At 40.1% G+C, this 25,654-nt stretch overlaps 1 protein-coding gene across 3 annotated transcripts in view; it reads right to left on the reverse strand.

Moving 5' to 3' along the window:
- The window catches only part of LOC133636156 (protein Aster-A-like), a 65,612-nt gene extending 40,969 nt beyond the window's left edge, over positions 1-24,643 (reverse strand). The window contains exons 1-2 of one of the 3 annotated variants that reach the window (XM_062029882.1): positions 24,135-24,259; positions 11,255-12,012 (exon numbers count right to left, since the gene is read on the reverse strand). In XM_062029882.1, the coding sequence (XP_061885866.1) occupies positions 11,255-11,691 (437 nt within the window). In that variant the 5' untranslated portion in view covers positions 11,692-12,012; positions 24,135-24,259. Of the gene's footprint in view, positions 1-11,254; positions 12,013-19,690; positions 20,171-24,134; positions 24,260-24,506 lie in introns of those variants that run through there. The other 2 variants (XM_062029885.1, XM_062029883.1) reach the window with 2 other exon arrangements.
- Positions 24,644-25,654: the final 1,011 nt, after the last annotated feature.

The following is a 25,654-nucleotide window of genomic DNA, read 5'->3' on the forward strand; positions in this document are numbered from 1 at the left end:
GGGACATGACAGGTTTTTAATACGTTATTATAGCCAGGTAAAGTTATTACTTATTAGCTCAAGAGGTCATATTATGATTTGTTTTTCTACATTTCAAACACTTCCTTGTGCATGGTCTACATCAGCGGTCCCCAAACACAAGTGCCACCTCAGAAAACACTTGTCTTTCCAAGTACCACCGTAATTCCCCATCCATTCATTTTCTACCGCTTGTCCCTTTCGGGGTCGCGGGGGGTACTGGAGCCTATCTCAGCTGCATTCGGGCGGAAGGCGGGGTACACCCTGGAAGTCGCCACCTCATCGCAGGGCCAACACAGATAGACAGACAACATTCACACACTAGGGCCAATTTAGTGTTGCCAATCAACCTATCCCCAGGTGCATGTCTTTGGAGGTGGGAGGAAGCCGGAGTACCCGGAGGAAACCCACGCAGTCACGGGGAGAAAATGCTAATTCCACACAGAAAGCTCGTAATGACCACCATTAAAATACAGTAGCGTCGTAGGCCTAAGTATTCATTAAAAAAAAGAGGCAGAGATTTTATTCAAGAAGTATTTTTAAAACATTTGGCTACTGTAACATTACACACAGTTTGAACAGTAACACTGTGTTTGAATATTTAATTAAGATGGAGAACGCTGTGAGAATCACTGAATCACTTAACTTTCGCCAGTCACTCGAGACACACCAATGAGCTTGTTCATAGATAGGAAGTAGCCATTTGCTATATTTGTTACATCTTCGTTACATGGGACAATGCACATTAAAGAACATATAAAAATGTAAAGGTGCCGGACTGTAGTCAAAGGCTACTTTCCATCTGCAGTCCCCGGCAGCTTTATAGTATTTACCAGTGTTTCCTAACATTGTTGGGACGCGAGCGCCCCCTAGAGGGCCACCAAAAAAAAAAGAAGTGTTTCTCAGCTGTGATTCGTATGGGCCGCAACGGTACTCATTTGTAATACACTTTTCCACCACTTGTGGCGGTAAAGACAACATCAAACAAACAGAAGAAGTCTGGACCTAAAGTCAAAGAAGTCTGTTAAGCGGAAAAATTATGACGTAAGTGGTGAAGTTGTATTTAAACTTTATTGACAAACGATACGTTATTAATATTTACGAATTTAGCTACCGTATTTTTCGGACTATAAGTCGCAGTTTTTTTTCATAGTTTGGCCGGGGGTGCGACTTATACTCAGGAGCGACTTATGTGTGAAATTATTAACACATTACCGTAAAATATCAAATAATATTATTTAGCTCATTCACGTAAGAGACTAGACGTATAAGATTTCATCGGATTTAGCGATTAGGAGTGACAGATTGTTTGGTTAACGTATAGCATGTTCTATATGTTATAGTTATTTGAATGACCCTTACCATAATATGTTACGTTAGCATACCAGGCACGTTCTCAGTTCGTTATTTATGCGTCATATAACGTACACTTATTCAGCCTGTTGTTCACTATTCTTTATTTATTTTAAATTGCCTTTCAAAATGTCTATTCTTGGTGTTGGGTTTTATCAAATAAATTTCCCCCAAAAATGCGACTTATACTCCAGTGCGACTTATATATGTTTTTTTCCTTCTTTATTATGCATTTTCGGCCGGTGCGACTTATACTCCAGAGCGACTTATAGTCCGAAAAATACGGTACAGTTTATTTATTTTATGTGTACAGTTATTTTTGTAATCAGCCTGACCTAAGCCTTGATAATAGTCTTTGTGATTAACACATGCTTTCATACCATTTTACAATGTGTATCCTGTTCAAATGTAAGTAGGTTACATACAATTATTTGATATGATTAGAACCAAGAGGAAAAGTACTAATTCGGTGTTAAGATTTGAGTGGGCCCCGAGGTCATAAAGGTAAAGAACCCTTGGTATATACCATCAACCTGCCTGAGACCATCCCATCGCAAAGAAACAAGCCTCGAGCTCCCACTAATTTAGCGTTATTGTGAGTTGTATTTTTCATAACTTATCATAACTGTGTTTATCTGCCACACATGGACGGCGGGTACTTGAAAAAAACTGAGGCCATGTTCACACGAACACAGAGTTTCAAAAATCCATATCCGGGGTTTAAATGGTCTCCTGTGGTTTCAAAACGGTCTCTTGTCTACACACAAACGCACACACTTGCTGTCATGCACATCTGGTCAAATTAGACGCCTGGAAAAAAGCAGCCACAGCTGACTTGGTGGCATTACACCTCTGTTATTATAATGTTTATTTTTATATACAAGACGTACAATGACATGCACATTATCTGTAAAACCAGCCTGAACTTACACAGACTCCTGGGAACATTATGAATCTTTTCTTTGAGCTTAAAGCAGTGTTTTTCCAACCACTAGTGTGCCGTGAGATACAGGCTGGTGTGCCGTGGGAGATTATGTAATTTCACCTAATTGGGTTAAAAATATTTTTTGCAAACCAGTAATTATAATCCGCAAATGTGCCGTTGTTGAGTGTCTGTGCTGTCTAGAGCTCGGCAGAGTAACCGTGTAATACTCTTCCATATCAGTAGGTGGCAGCAGGTAGCTAATTGCTTTGTAGATGTCGGGAACAGGGTTTGTCGTGGTCACAATATGCAGGCGACAGCGGGAGGCAGTGTGCAGGTAAAAAGGTATCTAACACTTAAACCAAAAATAAACAATAGGCGAGTGCTGCTAAGAAAAGGCATATAAGCTTAGGAATGGCTATGCAAAACGAAACTAAAACTGAACGGGCTGCAAAGTAAACAAAAACAGAATGCTGGACGACAGCAAAGACTTACAGCGTGTGAAGCAGACGGCGTCCACAAAGTACATCCGTACATGACATGACAATCAACAATGTCCCAACAAACAAGGATAGCGTCCGCACAACTTAAATAGTCTTGATTGCGAAAACAAAGCCGGTGCGGGGAATAGCGTTCAAGGAAGACATGAAACCGCTACAGGAAAATACCAACAAAAGAGGAAAAGCCACCAAAATAGGAGCGCAATAACTAAAACAATACACACAGGAAAACACCAAAAAAACAAAATAAGTCACGGCGTGATGTGACAGGTCGTGACAGTACACCTACTTTGAGACAAGAGCTATAGTGATGCATGGTTGGTTATGGTTTGAATTCATATCCAACAATTGTGAGAACGACATTTTATTGACAATATCGGCTACTGAATTTCATTTTTTTATGTTTTCTGCTGGTGGTGGGCCTCAGAAGTTTTTCAATTAAAAAAATGTGCCTTGGCTCAGAAAATGTTGAAAAACACTGTCTTAAAGAACGTATGAAACCCAACACTCGGGGACTTGTAACACGTTAAATCAGCAACATGGTGATATATTACATGTACAATGAATTGTACATTATTTCTGAAATAGGAGCCAAAAAATCTCTTCAAAGGTTAAGTGCCTGAAGCGTATAGATCACTGCAAAATTCTCATGGAATTATAAAGCACTTAATCCTCAATATAGTGATATAATATATATAATTGTCTTTAACAGGAGGAAGTTACATCATGTTTTTTTTAGTTGCTTGGGCGTGTTTTACGCTCTTCCCATTAACACAAATGGAACCAACACATATAAGTAAATAACTTGATGATCTATGTTGTTAAGTATGGATTAAAAAAGATGAGCTAATGTTGCACCTTTCTTATGACACCAAGCAACAGGTCTTGCTTGTCAAAATTGTCCCATCAGCTGGAGGTCCGACAGCCTGATGTATCCGAAACAGCTGACTGCCATTGTCGCAAAGCCCATTTTGCACACCGAATCTGATTGTTTTTATGTCAGTCTAAACGCTCCAAAGTGCTTCAAATCTGATCTTTTGGCATCAGATTCAGGCCACATCAGGAGGTGGTCCTGGAATCTGATATTTTCCAATGTAAACGCAATGCGACCTGAATGTGACTTTTTCGTCATCTTTTGGCGAGCTACCCCACTCGTGCGCGCAAGGAAAGACGCAGTCGCTATTTCATCACGACATCCGGTTTCGCTGTTTAAGACTGAATTTTCGGTGCATCACTTGTCAATAGTGCGCAAATAGGCTGTATATGAATATATATTTTTATTCCGAAGAAATACTGATTGTTGAAGGACCAGAATTGACCCTGTGGGGTGTTTGCTTACATGTGAGATGAAAAATAAAGCTAACGTTGATCCACGCTGATGTCTGTGTCTCCTCTATTTAACAGCCATAAAAAGATTACAACCCTCCCAAATATATTACGCTATATACATCCATTCATACATTATGTTACTTTCATTTACTTTCACGTAAAAAAACCCACTCATTTTTAAGGTGTTGCGACTTTTATTTTATTTTGTAGTAGTAGCGACTTCCTCATGGTCATCTTCCTGTGTTTTCACATTGGGCCACATTGGGGCCTGGGTGCGTTTACACAGGAGTCTGATAAAAATCACATTTTACTTGCAGTGTAAACTATCAGATGGAAAAAATCTAAAAAAAAAAAAAATCTGATTTGGGCCACTTCAGCCTGCAGTCTTAACAGTCTTTGATGAGTCTTTTTTGTCAGTGTTGAGTGAAAATAGCAGCATTTTTACGTTCTAACATATAGCAGCAGTGTTGTTGAGCTTTGGAAATGTAATCGCACAACCGTGGCTTCATCAGAGGAGTCCAAGTCTCCATTTGTGCTGTGTACATGCATACACTCAGCGGAGAGTTTTGGAACTCCTTACCTTAGCCAGACTTTGCTGAAGTCTGCGATTTTAAGGACAAAAGTATGCATTTGCGTGTGGACAAGAGGCCTAAACGCAGAGATAAGTATGCATTTGACATTATTATCATTAAAAATGATCATGATTACTAGGGATGTCCGATAATGGCTTTTTGCCGATATCAGATATTCCGATATTGTCCAACTCTTTAATTACCGATACCGATATCAACCGATACCGATATCAACCGATATATGCAGTCGTGGAATTAACACATTATTATGCCTAATTTGGACAACCAGGTATGGTGAAGATAAGGTACTTTTTAAAAAAATTAGTAAAATAAGATAAATCAATTTAAAAAAAAATTCTTGAATAAAAAAGAAAGTACAACAATATAAAAACAGTTACATAGAAACTAGTAATGAATGAAAATTAGTAAAATTAACTGTTAAAGGTTAGTACTATTAGTGGACCAGCAGCACGCACAATCATGTGTGCTTACGGACTGTATCCCTTGCAGACTGTATTGATATATATTGATATATAATGTAGGAACCAGAATATTAATAACAGAAAGAAACAACCCTTTTGTGTGAATGAGTGTAAATGGGGGAGGGAGGTTTTTTGGGTTGGTGCACTAATTGTAAGTGTATCTTGTGTTTTTTATGTTGATTTAATAAAAAAAACGATACAGATAATAAAAAAAACGATACCGATAATTTCCGATATTACATTTTAACGCATAATATCGGCAGGCCGATATTATCGGACATCCCTAATGATTACTATCTGTAACATGCACTCAACAAAGTCAGAAAACATTTCCTATTTGGCAACTCTATGCTGTAGCCACGCCCCCTCGGGTAATATACTTCCGGTGTTGTGATCTCTGTTTACAATCAGTCACGTCAAAAATATACCTTTTCACTGGGTACTAATAAATACTCTAGAATAACAACTGGTTTAAAATTAATGTTTAAAAAAGGTGGATTTACCCATTTTCGCTGAAATTTTACATGCCTGTACTTCTAGAAAGTAATATATATTAATTGTAAACCTTTTCATTTCGAATGTAACCTTCGTCAAATTATAATCCCCTCAACTACTAAAGCAGAAAGGAAATGTCAACACAAGCATGGAAAACACTCAATGTAAAAAAAAATTGTAAAATCAAATTGTACACTTGAGAATAAGCGCTTAAAATGAAGGTGCAAAAATAAGGAATATGTAAGAAATGATTAATAAGTGTAAGAAAATAGTGCAAAGTGTGTAAATGTAAACAGACCCGTGAAGAACTCTTTTCTGCAGGATTTGTTCAAGGAATTTACGGAACTTTGGTCTGACTACGGTCCGTTTTAAAATATCCCCCCCAAAAAACATATTGTCAAGGTGGCTTTTCCTCTTTTATCCACATTTTCTTCATTTTTACTTTCTCTTCTCACTCCAAGCAAATAATCAACCGCCGGACAGCAAGATGGCGCAACCAAACTTGATAGTTGATACTGTTACCTGATTGGCTGTCAGCGTGTCACTCCCACTGATCAGTGATCACTTCCTGTGTTGCTCGGTTACCGGAGGGCGAAGGCCTTGGTCCACGCAACCAACCTTGCTTCGCAACTTCCGGTTTCTTACGGCAAAGAAACAAAAAATATGTGTAATGTTTTACCGAGCACATTTTTACTGATATTAATTACATGTCTATCACGATATACATTGATATCGTTTAGCCCTGTGTGCAAAAACAGTGACTTTGTGATGACTTTATTTGCTCGTAATCTCACTAGTTATTGATTTTGGAAGTTTTTTCTCATTCAATCTTTTTACGGAAATTTCCAACTTTTAACATATCTTAAATACGCCTTCTTAGTTTAAAATAGTAAACCTAATATCAAACAGTGCTTATTAGTATCAGATGGTAATATTGGGCCTTTGTCTTTGATTAGTTGCACATTTCCCTCCCTCCTTCCAGCAAGTCCACCTGGCCCAAGTCCAGTGTCCAATCCCTGCACTCTAAATCTGCGACTGTCCTGCTGGATTAGAGTCCACATAGTAATCCAGCCTGGCCAAGCAATGGGCCCGCAGAGATCTTGCCTCGGTGTTTCGCCCGGTCTCCGTAATCTGCTTGCCTATTGCGCTGCAACGCCGGGTCCATGAGGGCGGAAGGAGAGGTTGCGTCAACAACAAGCGCTTCTTCCTGCCAAAGCCACATTTACCTTTATCAGACTAAGTGAAACGGAGGTTAATGCAGAAGCAACTATTCATTTTTTCACCCTAAATAAAAAGTACAGGTAGCATCTACTGCCTGTTTTTTAATGTTCCTGTAGCAGAAAAAGGCCATGTCGGGTTTGTAATGCACTTGTCAGACTTTCAGTGGAAAGTGAGCGTGACAATCTCAGTCTAAGAAGACCACAGCGTAACAAATATGATGAAATCCAAAGAATAACAACAACCACAGAAGTGCCTAGTTAGTATATCACCATTGAAACGCAGCAGCACAACCACTGCTAGCTAGTTGTTTATAATAATGAGGTACAAACTGTCCATGAAATCTAAAAGAATGCATAAGAGGAGGGGGGTGACGCTCGGCTTGCTCACATCAGCCAGAACCTCCTTTGATTGGACAAGCATGACATCATCAGACTAGAGGTCGGCCCTTATTGGCTGAGGGTGATGTCATGATTCAAGGGACGAGCCCCGCCTCCATCTAGTCTGCTGCGACTGTCAGCCGCTATACGTTGTTGCTGTCGCTTGACAAGTTGACAGTGTAAATAACCATCTTGTTTTGACTGTCTGTGCTGACGCCTCCGTTTCGCTCCTAGCAGGCGCAATCATAAGTAAGGCACCGAGAATATCTGGATTGGTTCTGCGGACGCCACAGCGAGCCATCACTGCCTGCCCTCTGTACTCACAGCCATTGGCGAACTAGCTGGACAGTGATCCAAAAAGGCAACATGAGGACTGCAGGAAAATATCCTCCGGATTCTGGTTGCTCTCAGCTGTCTTGACTTACACATCAACACAGAATACCCATGAGCCTGTCACACTTGATGCTGACTGTGCACATTGTGCTTTGTTCTGAGCCGGCGGACCATGCACGCACAACAGGCGCTAAGGATTAGAGACGAAATAGCGCAAAAGAAGAGGGGTTTGGAAGTCGAACCCACGTTGCGGGGGGGAAAGTGTGATGATAACCATAGAGGGGTCAGTACAATATGTAAATAGGTCAACATCGGAATGTACAACCAAGTGTACATGAGGCGAGACTCACATCACAGACACACGCAGTAACCTCTCTCTCTTTCACACATGCACTGTGCACAATAATATTTAAATGACACTGAAAGCCTTTGTTCCCTTAGTAAAGAATGTCACTCAAAACATTGCCCATACAATTCATTGAGCCTATAGGATGGCCACGGCTTTTCCCTAGAACAGATTGTTCCAATTGCTACGAGGGTTGTACGGTATGGCGGTACTAATAAAGTTAAAGTTAAAGTTACCAGCTCAGTGGCCTTGTGGTTAGAGTGTCCGCCCTGAGACTGGGAGGTCGTGAGTTCAAACCCCGGCCGAGTCATACCAAAGACTACAAAAAATAGGACCCATTGCCTCCCTGCTTGGCACTCAGCATCAAGGGTTGGAATTGGGGGTTAAATCACCAAATGATTCCATAGCGCGGCGCACGCTGCTGCTCACTGCTCCCCTCACCTCCAAGGAGGTGAACATGGGGATGGGTCAAATGCAGAGGACACATTTTTACCAGACCCAGTGTGTGTGTAACAATCGTTGGGACTTTAACTTTAACAGCATGGAGACAGAAGAGAGAGAATGAACGTATTTTGGCCTTAAAACTAACTATGAAGGTGCAGCTATAAAACAGAGCTAATTAGCGGGGCTTTAGCTACATCTAAATCACTAATCCTCGCCTCCATGGCGACAAATAAAGTAGGTTTCTTGCAAGTATCATCCTTGCAGGACGAGGAATACCTAAACATGCTTCACTACATACCGTAGGATACAATATATACAAATATTGACTAACGATACCAAGTACAAGAGTCTATACTACAATGATTGCATCAATATTTTCTATTATCACAAAATCCTTTGTCTTTGGTTTATAAAGTCAGGAAATACTTCCCTAAACTCAGGAGAACTTTAATTATGACCAATGTATGACCCTGTAACTACTTAGTATTGGATCCATACCCAAATCTGTAGTATCACCCAAAATGTAAATAAAGTATTAAAGTGTAGATAGACCATGTCAAAACAGGAAGTAAACAGATATTAACAGTGAATGAAATTAAGTAGATTATTAATCTATCATCCACCCATCCATGTTCTACCGCTTGTACCTTTTGGGGCCGCGGGGGGTACTGGAGCCTATCTCAGCTGCATTCAGGCGAAGGCGGGGTACACCCTGGACAAGTCCAATTTTTTTGCCCATATGCGACTTTTCTTGGATTTTTCTCATTACATCTTTTTACGGTAATTTTCAATTTTTAACAAAGCTTAAGTATGCCTTCTTAGTTTAAAATAGTAGACCTAATATCCATCCATCCATCCATCCATCCATCCATTTCCTACCACTTGTCCCTTTTTTGGGGTCACGGGGGGTGCTGGAGCCTATCTCAGCTGCATTCGGGCGGAAGGCGGGGTACACCCTGGACAAGACGCCACCTCATCGCAGGGCCAACACAGATAGACAGACAACATTCACACTCACATTCACACACTAGGGCCAAATTTTAGTGTTGCAAATCAACCTATCCCCGGGTGCATGATTTTTGGAGGTGGGAGGAAGCCGGAGTAACCAGAGAGAACCCACGCAGTCACGGGGGGAACACGCAAACTCCACACAGAAAGATCCCGAGCCCGGGATTGAACTCAGGACTACTCAGGACCTTCGTATTGTGAGGCACATGCACTGACCCCTGAACCACCGTGCTGCCCTAATATCAAACAGTGCTTATTAGTATCAGATAGTAATATTAGGCCTTTGTCTTTGATTGGTTGCACATTTTCCTCCCTCCTTCCAGCAAGTCCACCTGGCCCAAATCCAGTGTCCAATCCCTGCACTCTAAATCTGCGACAGTCCTGCTGGATTAGAGTCCACATAGTAATCCAGCCTGGCCAAGCAATGGGCCCGCAGAGATCTTGCCTCTGTGTTTCACCCGGTCTGCGTAAGCTGCTTGCCTATTGCGCTGCAACGCCGGTCCATGAGGGCGGAAGGAGAGGTTGTGTCAACAACAAGCGCTTCTTCCTGCCAAAGCCACATTAATCACTTAAAGTAAAACGAAAGTTAATGCAGAAGTAACTTTTCATTTTTTCCTCCTATATAAAAAGTACAGGTAGCAACTACTTCCTGTTTTTTTTATTTTACTGGAGCAGAAAAAAGCCATATGTCGGTTTTGTTATGCACTTGCAAGACTTTCAGTGTAAAGCGTGACAATGTCAGTCGAAGAAGAACACAGCGTAACAAATATGATAAAATCCAAACAATAACAGCAGCCACATAAGTGGCTAGTTAGCATGTCATCATTGAAACGCAGCAGCACAACCACAACCGTGGCGTCATCAGAGGAGTCCAAGTCTCTGTTTGTGCCGTGTACATGCATACGCTGAGCGGAGAGTTTTGGAACTCCTTACCTCAGCCAGAGTTTGCTATTTTGGCAATTCTGAATGTTTCATATCCGACCCAGGCCTCTTTCGTATGTGGAAATAAATCGTATATGTGATTCGTCCTCAATGTGAACCCTCCCGCTATCTGGTCGAATTCCTCAAAAAGCGATAAGCATCATAATTATTCGCCAAAATAGACGGTTACAAAATGAATAGTTGACAATGGAGCAGAAAACAGGTGAAAATTGTGTTTTAGGAACTCCTGTCGCCGACTGTTCGCCCAGACTTGCGCTTCAAGCAGACATTCCAAGCAAAGTATCCCGAAAAACTGCCTCTTCTTTTATTAATCTTCTATGCACAATAATTTGGTTCAGAAAATGTTGACTTTGATAGCGCAACATCCTTGAAATTGCCACAAATGCGCCAGTACTGAGACCGTGGAAGCCATGCTTACTTCTGTAAACACTTCAGTGCGTGTGACATCATGACGGTCATGTCCGCATGCGGGTCAGATTGCTTTCGCATGAGAAATCGCATTTATTTTGTAATGTGAACGGCCACCAAAAAGATTGAATTTGACAAAAAAATCCTAATTTGACAAACCTGACCCAACAGTGGGAACGTAGCCCTATTAACCCATTTCGGAAGTTGTCTATCGGGCATGTTCAGAGTCTTATTTCATGCATAAATTCTTCTTTAATCGAAATAAGAAACATATGTTTCATGTATCATTTTGTTCAAACAAAACCATCAATGAAATGTTTTTGTTGTCCCCTCTATCTATCCAAATAAATGATTTTACCGGTAACAAATGGTTGGTATCGGAACAACCCTAATTCTTCCCAACTGGAGTACATGAACGAATCAGAGCCCTTTAGAGTTCCACATAGTTCCTATTAGGTTCTCCAGCTATTGGTTGTTTTTTGTGTATGAATCCTGCACACTAACCTGCAGCTGTCCCAGTCAGAGTCCCTGCCGAGCAGGCTCCTAAGGGACCAGCGGGAGCGTCGGCTGGGAGAAGGGCTACGAGACCAGGATTGGGACGGTGGCAGGAGGTGGTCCTGGGACAGGCTGGCCTGACTCTGATCTGTGGCGGTGGAAGGCCTTCCAAGCGGGACGGTTCCCTTGCGGACACTCTTTTCTATTACAATCTGCGGCGTTTCTGTCCGCCTGCGCGTTGAAGCTCGGTCTTCCGAGTTCCACTTCTTGGTCCGGGTCCTGCTGCGGTGTGAGCGCGGATGTCGGCCGGAGCGGGTCGGCCTCGGGCTGGGCGAGCGGGACCAGGACTCCGTGTCGGAGGATGGGGGCAGGACGGTCAGCGTCGGGACGGGGATGGGCTGAGCCAGAGTGACAGCTCCTGGCCTCACAGGGGACGACATTGTCATCTTCAAAGTTGTGCTCAGGAACAGACTGCTGGAGAGTTCAAGCTGATCGGAGCTTTGCGGAATCTTCGGAAAGCATCAAGCGCACATGAAATAATACTTGAGCAATTCTTCAGTCCGAGCTCACAGAAGGGCTTCGTCCTCTTCTTCAGGACGTCCAGCTGTCCACCTAAGAGTGACTAAGACGCTCAATCATCCTTCTTTTTTCAGTACGTGGGCGGTCTTGCGTCGCCTTCCTCATTGTTTCCTCACAGCTCCACCACAAGTGAGACATCAGGCTTGCGTTAGGTGCCTCATCTTTGTGAGCTCAGAGGTGAAACACACCTGAGAGGCGAGAAGAAGAGCACAGGCTTTGCACTCAAACGGCAGGCTTTCGTCTAGTGGTGTATAAATGAGGCTCGCCACACAGAACGTGTCGATAAAACCTAGCGCTGAGCAAACTATTGCATTTCTTTCTGCTCTTTTTATTCTGCCGGTTCTTCCGGTTCTGACCATATGAGCTATCCCATAACGTGAGCAAACATACATTGCTTTGTCTTTAAGGCCACACGGCTTGTTTTCATATTCTAAACATACGCACAGCATCTGAACAGCGGTCACAAAGTCGCCTATCATGCAAATTTGACTGTGAATTAATTTACCGTAAATTCCGGACTATAAGCCGCTACTATTTTCTACGCTTTGAACCCTGCAGCTTATAAAACAGTGCAACTAATTAAAGGATTTTTCTTCGCTGACGGCCATAACGGAAATATTTTTTATTAAAACACATGCAAAAACACTTAAATAGTGCGTTATTGTTTGTGTTATGGCGCCATCTTTTGGACGAGTTTGCTCACTGAAGTTTACAAGTGTTTCCTGATTTTTAAAGCTTTGAACTGGAAGGAGAAGTGCTGTGTCGTCCGTAGCCTTTCCACTTGTATGGATTCTTCACTCATCACTCCAAGCAACGCTTGCAAGTTATACAAAATAACAAACGATTCTTACAGACTAAACCGTCCCATGTGTGATGTCTGTAGCAGCACAAACAAACTTATTGCAGCATCTGAAACCGAGGCATCGAGCCGAGTGGGGGAAATGCAACTCTTGATGAGGTGAACAAGACCGCAACAACAAACAACAAACCCTGGCTAAAAAGCAGCTTATTTTGGTGGAAACTTTTACACAAGGTATTTACAATAAAATAAAAAAAGAGAAGAATGCACACCAAAGCAGTCGCTCTGCACATCGCCAAGTACATAGCAAAAGCCTTTTTATCCACTTACTAAAATAGCCCTTTCAATGTTTTACTTGATCATTTATTTGCATACGATACACTTTTATTCAAGACAGATGTTTTAAGTTTGCACTTTATTAATTTGATTGGTATTTATTGATTTATTGGATTTATTTATTTACATGCAATGCTACATTTTTGTTGACTGAAGTACCGTAAATTCAAGACTATAAGCCGCTACTTTTTTCCTATGCTTTGAATCATGTGGCTTATAAAACGGTGCGGCTCATTTGTGGATTTTTCTTCGCTGATGGCCATTACGCAAGTAGTTTTCATTAAACACATACATGCAAAGACGCTTAAATGGTCTGTTATTGTTTGTGCTATGAGTTCGCTCACTGCAGGTGCTGCTGGGTAGGGTTGGGTATCGTTTGAATTCGAACGATTCCGATACCGATTCCGGTTCTTTGTTTCGATTCCGATTCCTGACGATCCTCGATTCCGATTCTTTTATGAGGCAGGGTCAAAAAAAAGTTTAGGATATTTTAAATGAGCTAGCTAACCTACAGTCTTTCTGAATGAAATAGTCTGACATTCTCCATCAATTTTAATTCTATTAACTTTTTATGAACTTTACTATAAATTCCTCACAGGGCTGTTTTCAACTAGAATATAAATATCAAATCTATGAACTTCAATATAAATATTATAAATTATGAATACATTTTCCCAGGGGTACACTTTCCTCAAGAGAGCTCTATTTTTGAAAACCTCATGAAAACACATTTACACACACAAGTGTATGATGCTGCAGGTACTTAAAAATGTTATCGTGCTCCCACTGATGGGCTAACCTGGTGCAGAAAAGCAAATAAACAATAAGAAACAACTTGCAAAACCCAGTCCAGATTAGCAGCAGGTACAGTATAAAATCAGAGACAGTTCTTGTTTAGGAAAATGACCATATCCGCCTTCTCAGGCAGGATGCGTGAGCGTTCTGGACAGATAGTGTCTCCTGCTGTGTAAAATACACGTTCACTGGGTGTGGAAGAAGCTTGAACGCATAAATAGGAGAAAGCTAGATCTGACAGCAAAGGATAAGTCTTTTGTTGGTTCCACCACCATGCAGCAGGGTCGTCAGACATAAGTATCGGTGGAACGTCCTGGTACATCTGCAGCTCTCTCTCCACTCGTTTCTTGATGGACATGGAGCTCTGTTATTTCGCGGTTATTTTTTTTTTTTGTAAAGTAAAGCCACACTTTCGACCGCCGACGCCCGCTATCCATGCTTGAGCTTGACTGACTCGCTCGGCTATGCTAACACTTCCGGGGGTGGGCGCTTCTTCGTTGGTGCTCAGCGTCTTCTTCTTCCGGTTCGGCTGCCCTTTTTTTTTTTTTTTTTTTTTTCCGGTCGGCGGTCTGGTATCGAAAATAGGAATCGAAATTTAAACTTTTGAACGATACCGGGAGAATCGGAAAGTTAGTCCCGGTTCCAATCGATACTCGATACTCAATACCCAACCCTACTGCTGGGTGAATGTGAACTCCTGTGGTTTAAAACTGTGAACCGGAAGTACAAGTACCATTCCGTCTTCTGGCCGTCGGTAGCGTTTCTACTCGTATGGATTCTTCATTCATCACTCCAAGCAACTTTTGTAAGTTTTACAATATAACTAAAGCAATTCATACTTACTAAACTGTCACATGGGTGATGCCTGTAGGAGTGTTTGCATGCATAATTGTCCGTGCTATCGCAATGTAATGAAGCTAGGGTCGTTAAAATTAGCTAGTATGCTAACATGTTTATGAGTATCTGTGTTAGTATTATTAACTTACAAAGGCATTATTTTTGTCTTGTTTCAGTTTCACAAATCCCTCAGTAAATTCCCCAAAACGTTACTGGGGAGTTATTGAATCTGTTTATCTGATTGGAGAGCTAGCTTCTGCAGCTATTGGGTCCATGACGATGACTTCTGTTTTGTTTGATCAGCCATTTTACTGCCGTGTTACAAACACCGTTTGGAAACGGGTATGTAAATAACCATTTACCGAAACCTTCTGTGTAAATAACTCATTTCACAACGTATAAATCTGCGGCTTATAGTCAAGTGAGGCTAATATATGGAGAAACATTTTTTTCCTTAAAAATTTAGTGGGTGCAGCTTATATACTGGTGTGAAAAATACAGTACTAGTTTTTAATCAAATAAAACAAAACTTGTTTTTGAATTATCTTTGTAATTTGTATACTTTTGTTTCTTAAAAAGTAGAGGAAAAATCTGAAAAATATATCTAGGATTTTGTTTATAGTGTGAGTACTTTTTGAGGACATCCAACAATACCGTGATTATAAATGGTAATTGTGATCATTTTGGTGACAACAGCCGTGACATGAAAATGTGATATCCTCACGTCATTACAAACCTGCTCAGTGGCCTTGTGGTTAGAGTGTCCACACTGAGGGTCGTGAGTTCAAACCCTGGCCGAGTCATACCAAAGACTATAAAATTGGGACACTATTACCTCCCTTCTTGACACTCAGCATCAAGGGTTGGAATTGGGGGTTAAATCACCAAAATGATTCCCGAACGCGGCCACCGCTGCTGCTCACTGCTCCCCTCACCTCCCAGGAGGTGGAACAAGGGTCAACTGCAGAGGGTAATTTCACCACACATAGTGTGTGTGTGACTATCAGTGGTACTTTAACTTTTAACTTCAATTTAAACAGCCAGCTCCTGTGTGGTCACCGTATATATCACGTGACAGGAGTAATTTGCACGGAAATGTTATTCCAGCTTGAAAGCCGGAAAGGGGATCCTGAGGACGCAGACTTCCTGTTATGTGTATTATTATAAAGCAGGACATTCATGCATCCAGCTGCTGTTGTAGCAGACAATTTACTCCATTTTAAAACATAACTTCTACATAAAAAGCCCCAAACTACTGGGTGAGGTCTGTCCCGAAGGTCAAAGGGCGACATTCCAGTCACACTTGAGTTCATCAGCAGACACAAAAAGATGTTGCAGGAATCTACCAGACATACACACTGAGGCCCCGTTTATCCAGGGTAAATCCCACCTAACCTTATCCGTGTCCACACACAACAATGCCACCGTTTAAGACCCCCTGCCCCCGCCGGCGCAACGCGAACATGCGCACGTAATAGTCACCTTCAGTGTTGCTTTGTGTGCAAGTTCTTAAATTTAACCAAATCCAGTGTGCTTTTGTGTTGAATCACACCTGAGCCATCATAAATTAATCAAATCTTTAAAAAACATGTGAAAGTACACGTGACGAAGAACATTTTACAACAATCAATCTAGGGATCTAGATATCTTGTCAGGACACTCCTCACTCTTTTGCCTTCACCTTCATTGGCCCTTCGTTTTTGGTGACTTTATATACTCTGGACCTAGACGTTGAGTCCGCGACATACATGGCGGACAATAACTGATACAGTCTGCTTTGCCAGTCCTAAAGCAGTCGCCGTTTTCCGTAGTCTTCCCTCGACGACCAGGTAATACTAAGGGTGTAACAGTACGTGTATTTGTACTGAACCGTTTCGGTACGGGGGTTTCGGTTCGGTTCGGAGGTGTACCGAACGAGTTTCCACACGGACATATTAAGTAGCGTACCGAAAGCAGACATTGTACAGTAAGTGATTGTTCTCTTACAGTTTGTATATCTTGTTTAGCACTTAGCAATACTGCTACATGATGCTTAGTGTTTTACTAAAGCTGCATTTTTTTAGCACACACCTTCTAAAACTTGTAGATCATCCTCCTTATATTCAATCCAAATTATTTAGGGGGTTTAAGGATATTTTTAGGGTGACAGCTTTGGTTCTGATGCTTGATGAAAAATATTACTGAAGAAACAAAGACAAACATGTGAATACTGTACTTTCTGATCATGAAGTGCATCACCTACTGAAAATGTTAAATGTTGCACTTTTTGTATATGGAAGAAAAGTTGTCATTTTATTTAATCTGAGCAACAACTTGAGGCAGTTTAATGTTGATTAACGTGGACCCCGACTTAAACAAGTTGAAAAACTTATTCGGGTGTTACCATTTAGTGGTCAATTGTACGGAATATGTACTGTACTGGGGCAGCATGGTGGCAGAGGGGTTAGTGCGTCTGCCTCACAATACGAAGGTCCTGAGTAGTCGTGAGATCAATCCCGGCCTCGGGATCTTTCTGTGTGGAGTTTGCATGTCCTCCCCGTGACTGCGTGGGTTCCCTCCGGGTACTCCGGCTTCCTCCCACCTCCAAAGACATGCACCTGGGGATAGGTTGATTGGCAACACTAAATTGGCCCTAGTGTGTGAATGTGAGTGTGAATGTTGTCTGTCTATCTGTGCTGGCCCTGCGATGAGGTGGCGACTTGTCCAGGGTGTACCCCGCCTTCCGCCCGATTGTAGCTGAGATAGGCTCCAGCGCCCCCCGCGACCCCGAAGGGAATAAGCGGTAGAAAATGGATGGATGGATGGATGGATGTACTGTACTGTGCAATCTACTAATAAAAGTCTCAATCAATCAATCAATCAAAAAAAGCACTTTATATGTAGAAATGTTTTGTTAAGAAACCATTCTGAGTCTTATCTTATTTAGTTTTTATTTTATATATGTTGACCACATTAACCCTGGCAATGGACCCTGTGTGTATATGTATGTTATTGTTATGCTTAGCATTCATGACTGCCTGCTGTTGCACTGATCAGCCTAGTGGTGGCTCACATCCATCACACACAGCTATTTTAAAGCAATGTTAAAAGGATAAAGCCATTGTTTACAAATTTGGTAAATAAATAACCAAAAAATTTATATTTTGTTGTTTTCTTACTGTACCAAATATGAACTGAACCGTGACCTCTAAACCGAGGTACGTACCGAACCGAAATGTTTGTGTACCGTTACACCCTTAGGTAATACAAAGCACTCGCTACGTTTTTTTATCACATCCACGGGAGCCCGCATTCTCATTGACTCTCCTTCGATAAATGGACAAAGTTTTTCGGTAAGTAGAATCACAGCTGACTCTGACATTTGAAAGTTCTCTTGCCGTCTGAGAAGTGTTGTATCCCAAATAGCTGCAATCGCTTTCTTTTGAGGTATTCATGTGTGATTTCCACAAGCGTCTGTACAGACGGAAGGAAAAATACGGGCATGTCTGGATGACTCGCCTCCATATTTCTAGTGGTTAGCTCCGAGTTACGAAACCGCTTTATTATGAAGCTGGCTGTGGCGCGTTCTTTCTGACGTCACTTCCTGTGTGGGCCGTGGTCTTTCTGGCGTCACTTCCTCTCCGAACTCAGTTTGTAAACGATCAATGAGTCCATACAAAGCTCAGATTCAAGAAATACCAGTGTAAAAATTTGTCCGAGGAGGGGGACCTTAAACGATGGTTTAGTGTGGCTGAAACGGGGCTGAGACTAAATAATTATTCTTTTAAGGGGTTGACCGGCTTAGTGAAGACCAGGGGTGTCCAAACTTTTTCCACTGAGGGCCGCACACGGAAAAATTTAAGCATGCGGGGGCCTTTTTGATATTTTTCATTTTCAAACCATTAACAAAATATATGGATTTTTTTTTTAACCTTTAGGGCTCCCGGGGACCATAAAGGGTCTCAGTCATTAAAACGTTAAAAATAAGTCAAATTATTATTTTACTTTTTTTATTTAACGCTTATAGTAAATCTTTATATCAACTTCCGGTTGATAAAAAGTAAAAAAAAATAAAAAAATAAAATAAAAGGTTTTATGCCTTTTCTGTCAAAGACAACTTTGTTTTTTTTAGCAAAACTGGAAATATGAAGTATTTAGTAATTAGAGCTCTAAAAGATCAATAATACAGGGCACCATTGATTTTAATTCTTTAATATTTTTGAGAAATCAGTGAAAATATTAATAAAATCCCACACAATATATTTGGGATCCAAAAGGTCCCCCACTCATAAAGTGATACATTTTTATTAGGTTTTCTTTTACTTTCAACACTTAAGTTACGAGATCAACTTCAAATATATCTGTCGATTTTACGTTCGAACTACGTTGGTTTTTATGCTCTTTTGTCAAAGAAAACTTTGATGTTTTTATATGGCAACCACACAATATATGCAATATTTTTTCCACATTAAACATTTTAAAGTGACATTATTGAAGTAATTGGAGCCTTGAATAAGTAAATAATTCATTATAACATAGATTTTTTTGTCTTTTTTTTTGTTGGGAGCAATGGCAAAAAAAAAGAAAAATAAAGAAAGACAAAAGGAAAAAAAACAGCCTGCATGGCAGCTTTGTGTCAACATTGCAACTTTTACTCGTTAGATTTCACCTCATTCCACATTTTTAAAATGTTTTTTTTTTTAATTTTTGCAATACTATCAATTTTGCCATTTTGCAGATTGTGTGGCGGGCCGGCAAACAATTAGCTGCGGGCCACAAATGGCCCCCGGGCCACACTTTGGACACCCCTGGTGTAGACGTAGCCTGAGGGTGACAACTTTATCGGAGGCATTAAACATTTATTCCATGCGACAAGGCCACGACACACTGGAGATGTGTGCAAAAAAAAAAGGCAACAGTGTGCAACAATGTTTGCTCTCATGTTTGAACAAGAGCAATCCTAGCACGGACATGTTTAACCAGCATAATCTTGCAAATAAATCACACAACCGAGCCCCTACTCGTCAGACTTTAAACAACCGTGACTGAAGTGAGCAGGGGTCACTCCGCAGGGGAGGGGCAAACTCTGCTGTGCCCCACCACCACCACCATATTATTACCTTCCGTTGGACGAGTGGCCTCCATTCCTGTGATCCTGCTCGGCCTCGAAGACGAGCCGAGCGACGGCGCGGGAATTGATGTTAAAATCCACTTTCTCCACAGAACACATCAACATTGTCGGTTAGCATCTGCCGGCTAACGGTTAGCCTTCCTCGCCGAGCTAAGCTAGCTTCCCCCCCCACTATAAACAAACTCCAGCTAACTTTATTTAGCCTCTTTTTTGGAAGGAGGCCCGCCGCTCTCCGACAAAACCACGTCAAAAGTCTATCATGTTAACAGTTAAAAAAGCCAAGCTATAAAAAAAAAAGATGACGTTTTGCCGAAGGACAGTTAAATAGTCCACCGTATTGTTGTCGAGAAGCGAAGGAGGAGAAAAGAACTCGATTCAAACATTTGCTTTCTTGTAGGGGGTTTACAAAAACACACATTTATAATTTTCGTCCTTTGTCTTATTTTTTTCACCTCTGTTTTTTTTAACAATTATAATCGACACTTGTGCTAAATGTATTTCAAATGAGTCACATATTACCCCAACAAACAAAACAAGAAGCAACAAACCGCGACGCGCACCCCTCCCTAAACTTTTTTGGTTCCGTCCTGGAAATAACTGTTCCCAGCGAGCAAAGGATGAAGAAGGACTAATAACAGACACGACAATTAAAACACGTTTTATAACATCAAAATCATCATTTTTGGACGCAACACTAAAAAAAAACAGAACGTCAAAGTGGATTGTTTAAAATTTAATTTAAAAGTAAGGATTGCTCGCATCACAAATTGGTCACATTTTACATTTCACATCTGTTTTGGTGTTCTATTGTAAAGAGAGCAATTGTCCAGAAAAACTTTGGTTTAATCAAAAGGTATTTGACACGGCGACTTTATATGATGTAGCTATATGGCGCCCCCCCGTGTTAAACGAACCGTCGTCTAATGCGCATGCGTGCACGTGGGCTTTGCTATTTCGCGGAACAGAGGCGCAACTTGATAATAATTCTATTTATGACAAGTCTCTTTAACACCACTACAGAGAGCCACCGTGGTATAACAACAACAGCAATGATATTAATAATGGAACATGTTTAAAAGAGAACTTCCCTTTTTTTTGGAATTGTACCTATCTATCACAATCCTTATGTAAGACAATAACCCATATGTTTTTCTTTTTTTTCCAATTCATTCTAACTGGTAAAACACAACTAGTCCGAGGTGGCTAACAATGCAGATAACGGGAGTACACCATTCCGCCCATAAACTGCCAACAATACTCCATTTACATGTCGTGACCTGAATATTAACCAAGTATTAGCGATATTGTTATTACAAGCGCATAGGTAATATTTCTAGAGAGCTAACTATATTTACATATTGAGCTGCTGCATTGTCTCTGAGTTGGTGAAAGTTAATTCTTCAGTTCAGTTCAGTTTCAGTTTATTTCGAACATGCATATGATACAATGTAACGCATCACACAGTTCCAGTTGTTTCATTACAGCACGTACGAAAAAGAGTAGGAAGAAGCAGAGCTTATTTAATCCTACACCTTTTCATACCATAGCAATTTTATCCAATTTCCTTGTTCTCTGTAACAGAACAGTGAACAAATAAATAATATACCATGGTAAGCATACACATATTAAATACATCAATAATCTAAATAATGTCTCAATTTAAAAAAAAAAGGGGAAAAAAAGGGTTCAAGATGTTCATCATAATTCTTGTTCTGTGTACTTTGTGAACACTTGTAGTTTGAACAGTCTCTTAAACTGAATCATATTGGTGCTTTGTTTGATTTCTTTGGTGAATCCGTTCCATAATTTAATTCCACATACCGATATACTAAAGGTTTTAAGTGTTGTGCGAGCATACAAATGTTTGAAATTAGATTTTCCTCTAAGGTTATATTTCTCCTCTTTAGTTGAGAAGAATTGTTGTACATTCTTGGCTAGCAGGTTATAGTTTGCATTGTACATCTTTTTAGCTGTTTGCAAATGCACCAAATCGTTGAATTTCAATAATTGTGATTGAATAAATAAAGGGTTTGTATGTTCTCTATACCCAACATTATGTATTATTCTAACTGATCATTTTTGTAACACAGTCAGTGAATAAAGCGCATATCTGAAGTTGTTTCCCCATATTTCTACACAATAACTAAGATATGGTAACACTAGCGAGCAGTAGAGAATATGAAATGATTTTTTGTCTAGGACATGTTTTGCTTTGTTCATTATTGACGTGTTTTTTGCTACTTTATGTTGTATATTTTTTACATGATCTATTATTACCCCCAAAAATGTGTTTTCTTTTACCCTTTCAATATTTACTCCGTCTATCTGTATTTGTGTTTGACTTTCCCTTCTACTGTTACCAAATAGCATTATTTTAGTCTTACTGAGATTCAAAGGTAGTCTGATTTTGTCAGGCCCTCTTTTTAATTTTTTCATTTCTTCTGTTATTATTTGTATTATCTTCTGTGTGTTCTCTCCTGAACAAAATGCCGTTGTATCATTTGCAAATAATACTAACTTTAAGTCCTTTGTAACTTTACAAATGTCATTTATATAGAGATTGAACAATTTTGGTCCGAGTATTGATCCCTGAGGTACACCACAATATATTTTAGCTCTGTGGAAGTGTGTTCGCCTATCTTCACGTATGGCTTCCTGTTGGTTAAGCAGCTTCCTACCCAGTTCAGGACCAACTCTCTGATGCCATACCGTTCTAATTTGTTTATTAAGATGTTAATCTAGATTATAAATCATGCCTCCATGATTTATAATCATGGAGGCATGATTTATAAATCATGCCTCCATGATTTATAAAGGGTTAGGCTTTATAAATCCTAACATGTCAGTCTATGTTGTCAGTCCACAACATAGACTGACATTGTCAGTCTATGTTGTGGACATAGACTGACAAGTTGGTCAACTTTGACATCCAACTTAGCCCCGGAGACCCTCGTTTGTGGGACATTTACATGAATATTATGATAAATTCTTCATCTAAACGGGAAGGTATAAACATCCCAGTGAGAGCAGACATTGTCCAGTAAGTGATTGTCTTATTATGTTTGCATATCTTGTTTAGCACTTAGCAATACTGCTACATGATGCTTAGTGTGTCTGTTTAGCACATAGCTTCTAAAACTTGTAGATCATCCAGTGCAATACATTTTCATACAATGGTCACTACTGCATAGTTTCTCTTGATCTAGAAAAGCTAATTCATGCCTTCACATCTAGCAGGTTAGACTACGGCAACAGTCTCTTCGAAGGCCTCCCAAAGAAAGCTATTAAACAGCTACAGCTCATTCAAAAAGCTGCTGCTCGAGTTCTAACAAGAACCAAGAAAGCAGAACACATTACACCAGAACTCACGTTTCTATACTGACTACCAGTATGCCTTAGAATAAGCTTTAAGATAATTTTAATAGTTTATAAATCTCTTAATGGGCCAGGCCCAAAATACATCTCTGAATTGCTTCTACACTTTGAACCATCTAGATCTCTTAGGTCATCAGGGACTAGTCTGCTAATTGTTCCTCAGACCAAAACAAAACATGGTGAAGCTGCATTCTACCACTGTGCCTCCAAAAGCTGGACATTATATCTGTCCCTACCTTACCTATTTTAAAATCTAAACTTAAAACTTTTTTATTTACTTTTGCTTTCAACTGCTACTACATTTCTGAAGTTGATGGGTTTGATTAATTTTTTAATCTTTATTGTTTGAATACATTTTAATTAATGTTCTTTATCCCAAGTCTTATTATGCTCTATTGTTAAATTAATAATATGATTCTATGTGAAGGTCTTAATCTGCTGATGATTTTCTATTTTATTTCCATTTATACCCCCATTATTTACTTTTTAAATTCGATCTCAATTCTGTGCACAGCTGCTGGAATTTTTAATTTTCCTGAGGGAACTCTCCTGAAGGAATCAAAAAAGTACTATCTATCCATCCATCCATCCATGTATCTATCCTTATATTCAGGCTCAAAAATAGAAGTTTCTGGATCACCGTTTGTCCCACAGTAGTCTTTGTTGTCTCTCATCAAGTCTGCCATGATTAGTAGCGTTGTTGTTGTTGTTTAAAGGGAAAAGTGAACGTTGTGAAATTAATACTTAAGATTATTAAAATATGTAAATATTACATGTTATTATGAATGTTACTACATTACATACAGTATATACTTACAACGTATATATAAAACCTTGATGGATGTTTTTGGATGTTTTTAGAGCGCTTTATAGGCGGAATAAAACAACTTCCACTGGCTCAATTGTTAACTGACTCTTGCTAGTGCTTATTTACGATTTAGAGTGCATTAAAAAAAACATGTGTTCTGGTCTTACATAAGGATTGTGAACGACAGACAAAATGGCAAAAAAAAAGAAAGTGAAGTTCCCCTTTCAGCAAATGTATGAATGGTCCTCACCTTCCTGCTGCAGCATCGCTCCACATGGCAGCGTGCACTGACTGTTATTGATGCCGTGCATCCTCTAAGAGATTAAATGTCTTCTTCTGGCCTGGCAGCCAACAACAGGTCACCTTGTCTGAAGGGGAGAATGCACGACATGATGCAAACAAACAGCACAATAACGCACAAGACCGTAGTCATTGTCCACGTTGTTATTGTCCTGTGCGGGACAGCAGCCTCTGATTAGGAGAAATATTCATTTTGTAAAGTTAAACAGTATCGTTTAGCATTTAAAAACACATTTTTAGGTCTAGTGTTATCTGAATAATGCCGATTAGGCACTTTTTCCAAGTCGCCAAAGTTCTATCCCAAGCGTGTCCTTGCATTTACCTTCCCTGGAGGTCAGCAGCAGATTTCCTTCCAAGTCACGTTTACGTCCCCGCCAGGCATCTTTTTGGACCTCCGCTCAGAGCTGCATGGAGGGCTGAGGGTCCGGCTGCTCCGCCGGGGAGGACTGGAAACTGGATCTGTGCTAAAAATAAGAAAACATCAGCGGCAAAGAGAGGAAGGAGGCGTGTGTGTGTGTGTGCGTGCAGTTGCCTTGAATCCCCACCCAGCCCCCTAAACCTCGTTGGTGTGCCCAAGGTTTTGATGTCACTCTCTCTCGACTGTTGTCATTATCGCTGGCAGGAAACTAGAAGGTTAAAAGTGGCAAGGACCACCCCTCCCATCCCAATGAAGAGATCCAATATGTCATCAAGTTACATCACATGGCAGCAACCCTGACCCCCCCCCCCCCCGCACCACACGCGCGCACACACACACACACACACACACACACACACACACACACACACACATTTTTGTATTTCTTACCTTCTTCGGACAAGAAAAATTTTACATTTGTGCAATATTATGATAAAAGTTGGAATTTTACTCAACAGTTAGATAGATAGATGGATAGATAGATAGATAGATAGTACTTTAGTTGCAATTTTACAAGAAAATATGTTGACATGTTCACAATTTTATCAGAAAACTTCAACAGTTTTGCAATATTATAATAATTATCGGAATTTTACTTTGCAAAATTATGATAAAAGTCATAATTTTAATCAAAAAATGTCACTATTTTACAAGAACAACAAAAAAATTGGCAATATTGTGATACAAGTCAGACTTTTATAAGACAAATGTCACCATTTTGCATTTAAAAGTAATAATTTTAAATAGAAATTTCATAATTTTACGAGAAAATATTGCAATATTACAAAACAGAAAGAATATGAGAAATTGTTCCCAATTTTATAAGAAAAAAGTCGACACATAGCTTTTAGATAATTTTTTTTTTTTTTTGTAATTAGTTTTTAATCTTCATTATTTATTTTAAGTTATTACAGTATGTCTCTATATACATATATCATTTTTTATTGTTTTAATACATTTTGGGCAAAGGGAGCGCATTTCAATTTCTTACACACACTTGTTATTACATATATTGACCAGAGGGGGAGCACTTCAAATTTGTACACACACTT

This window comes from Entelurus aequoreus, linkage group LG20 (assembly GCF_033978785.1).
Source record: "Entelurus aequoreus isolate RoL-2023_Sb linkage group LG20, RoL_Eaeq_v1.1, whole genome shotgun sequence".
In the NCBI taxonomy this organism is placed as follows: Eukaryota; Metazoa; Chordata; class Actinopteri; order Syngnathiformes; family Syngnathidae; genus Entelurus; species Entelurus aequoreus.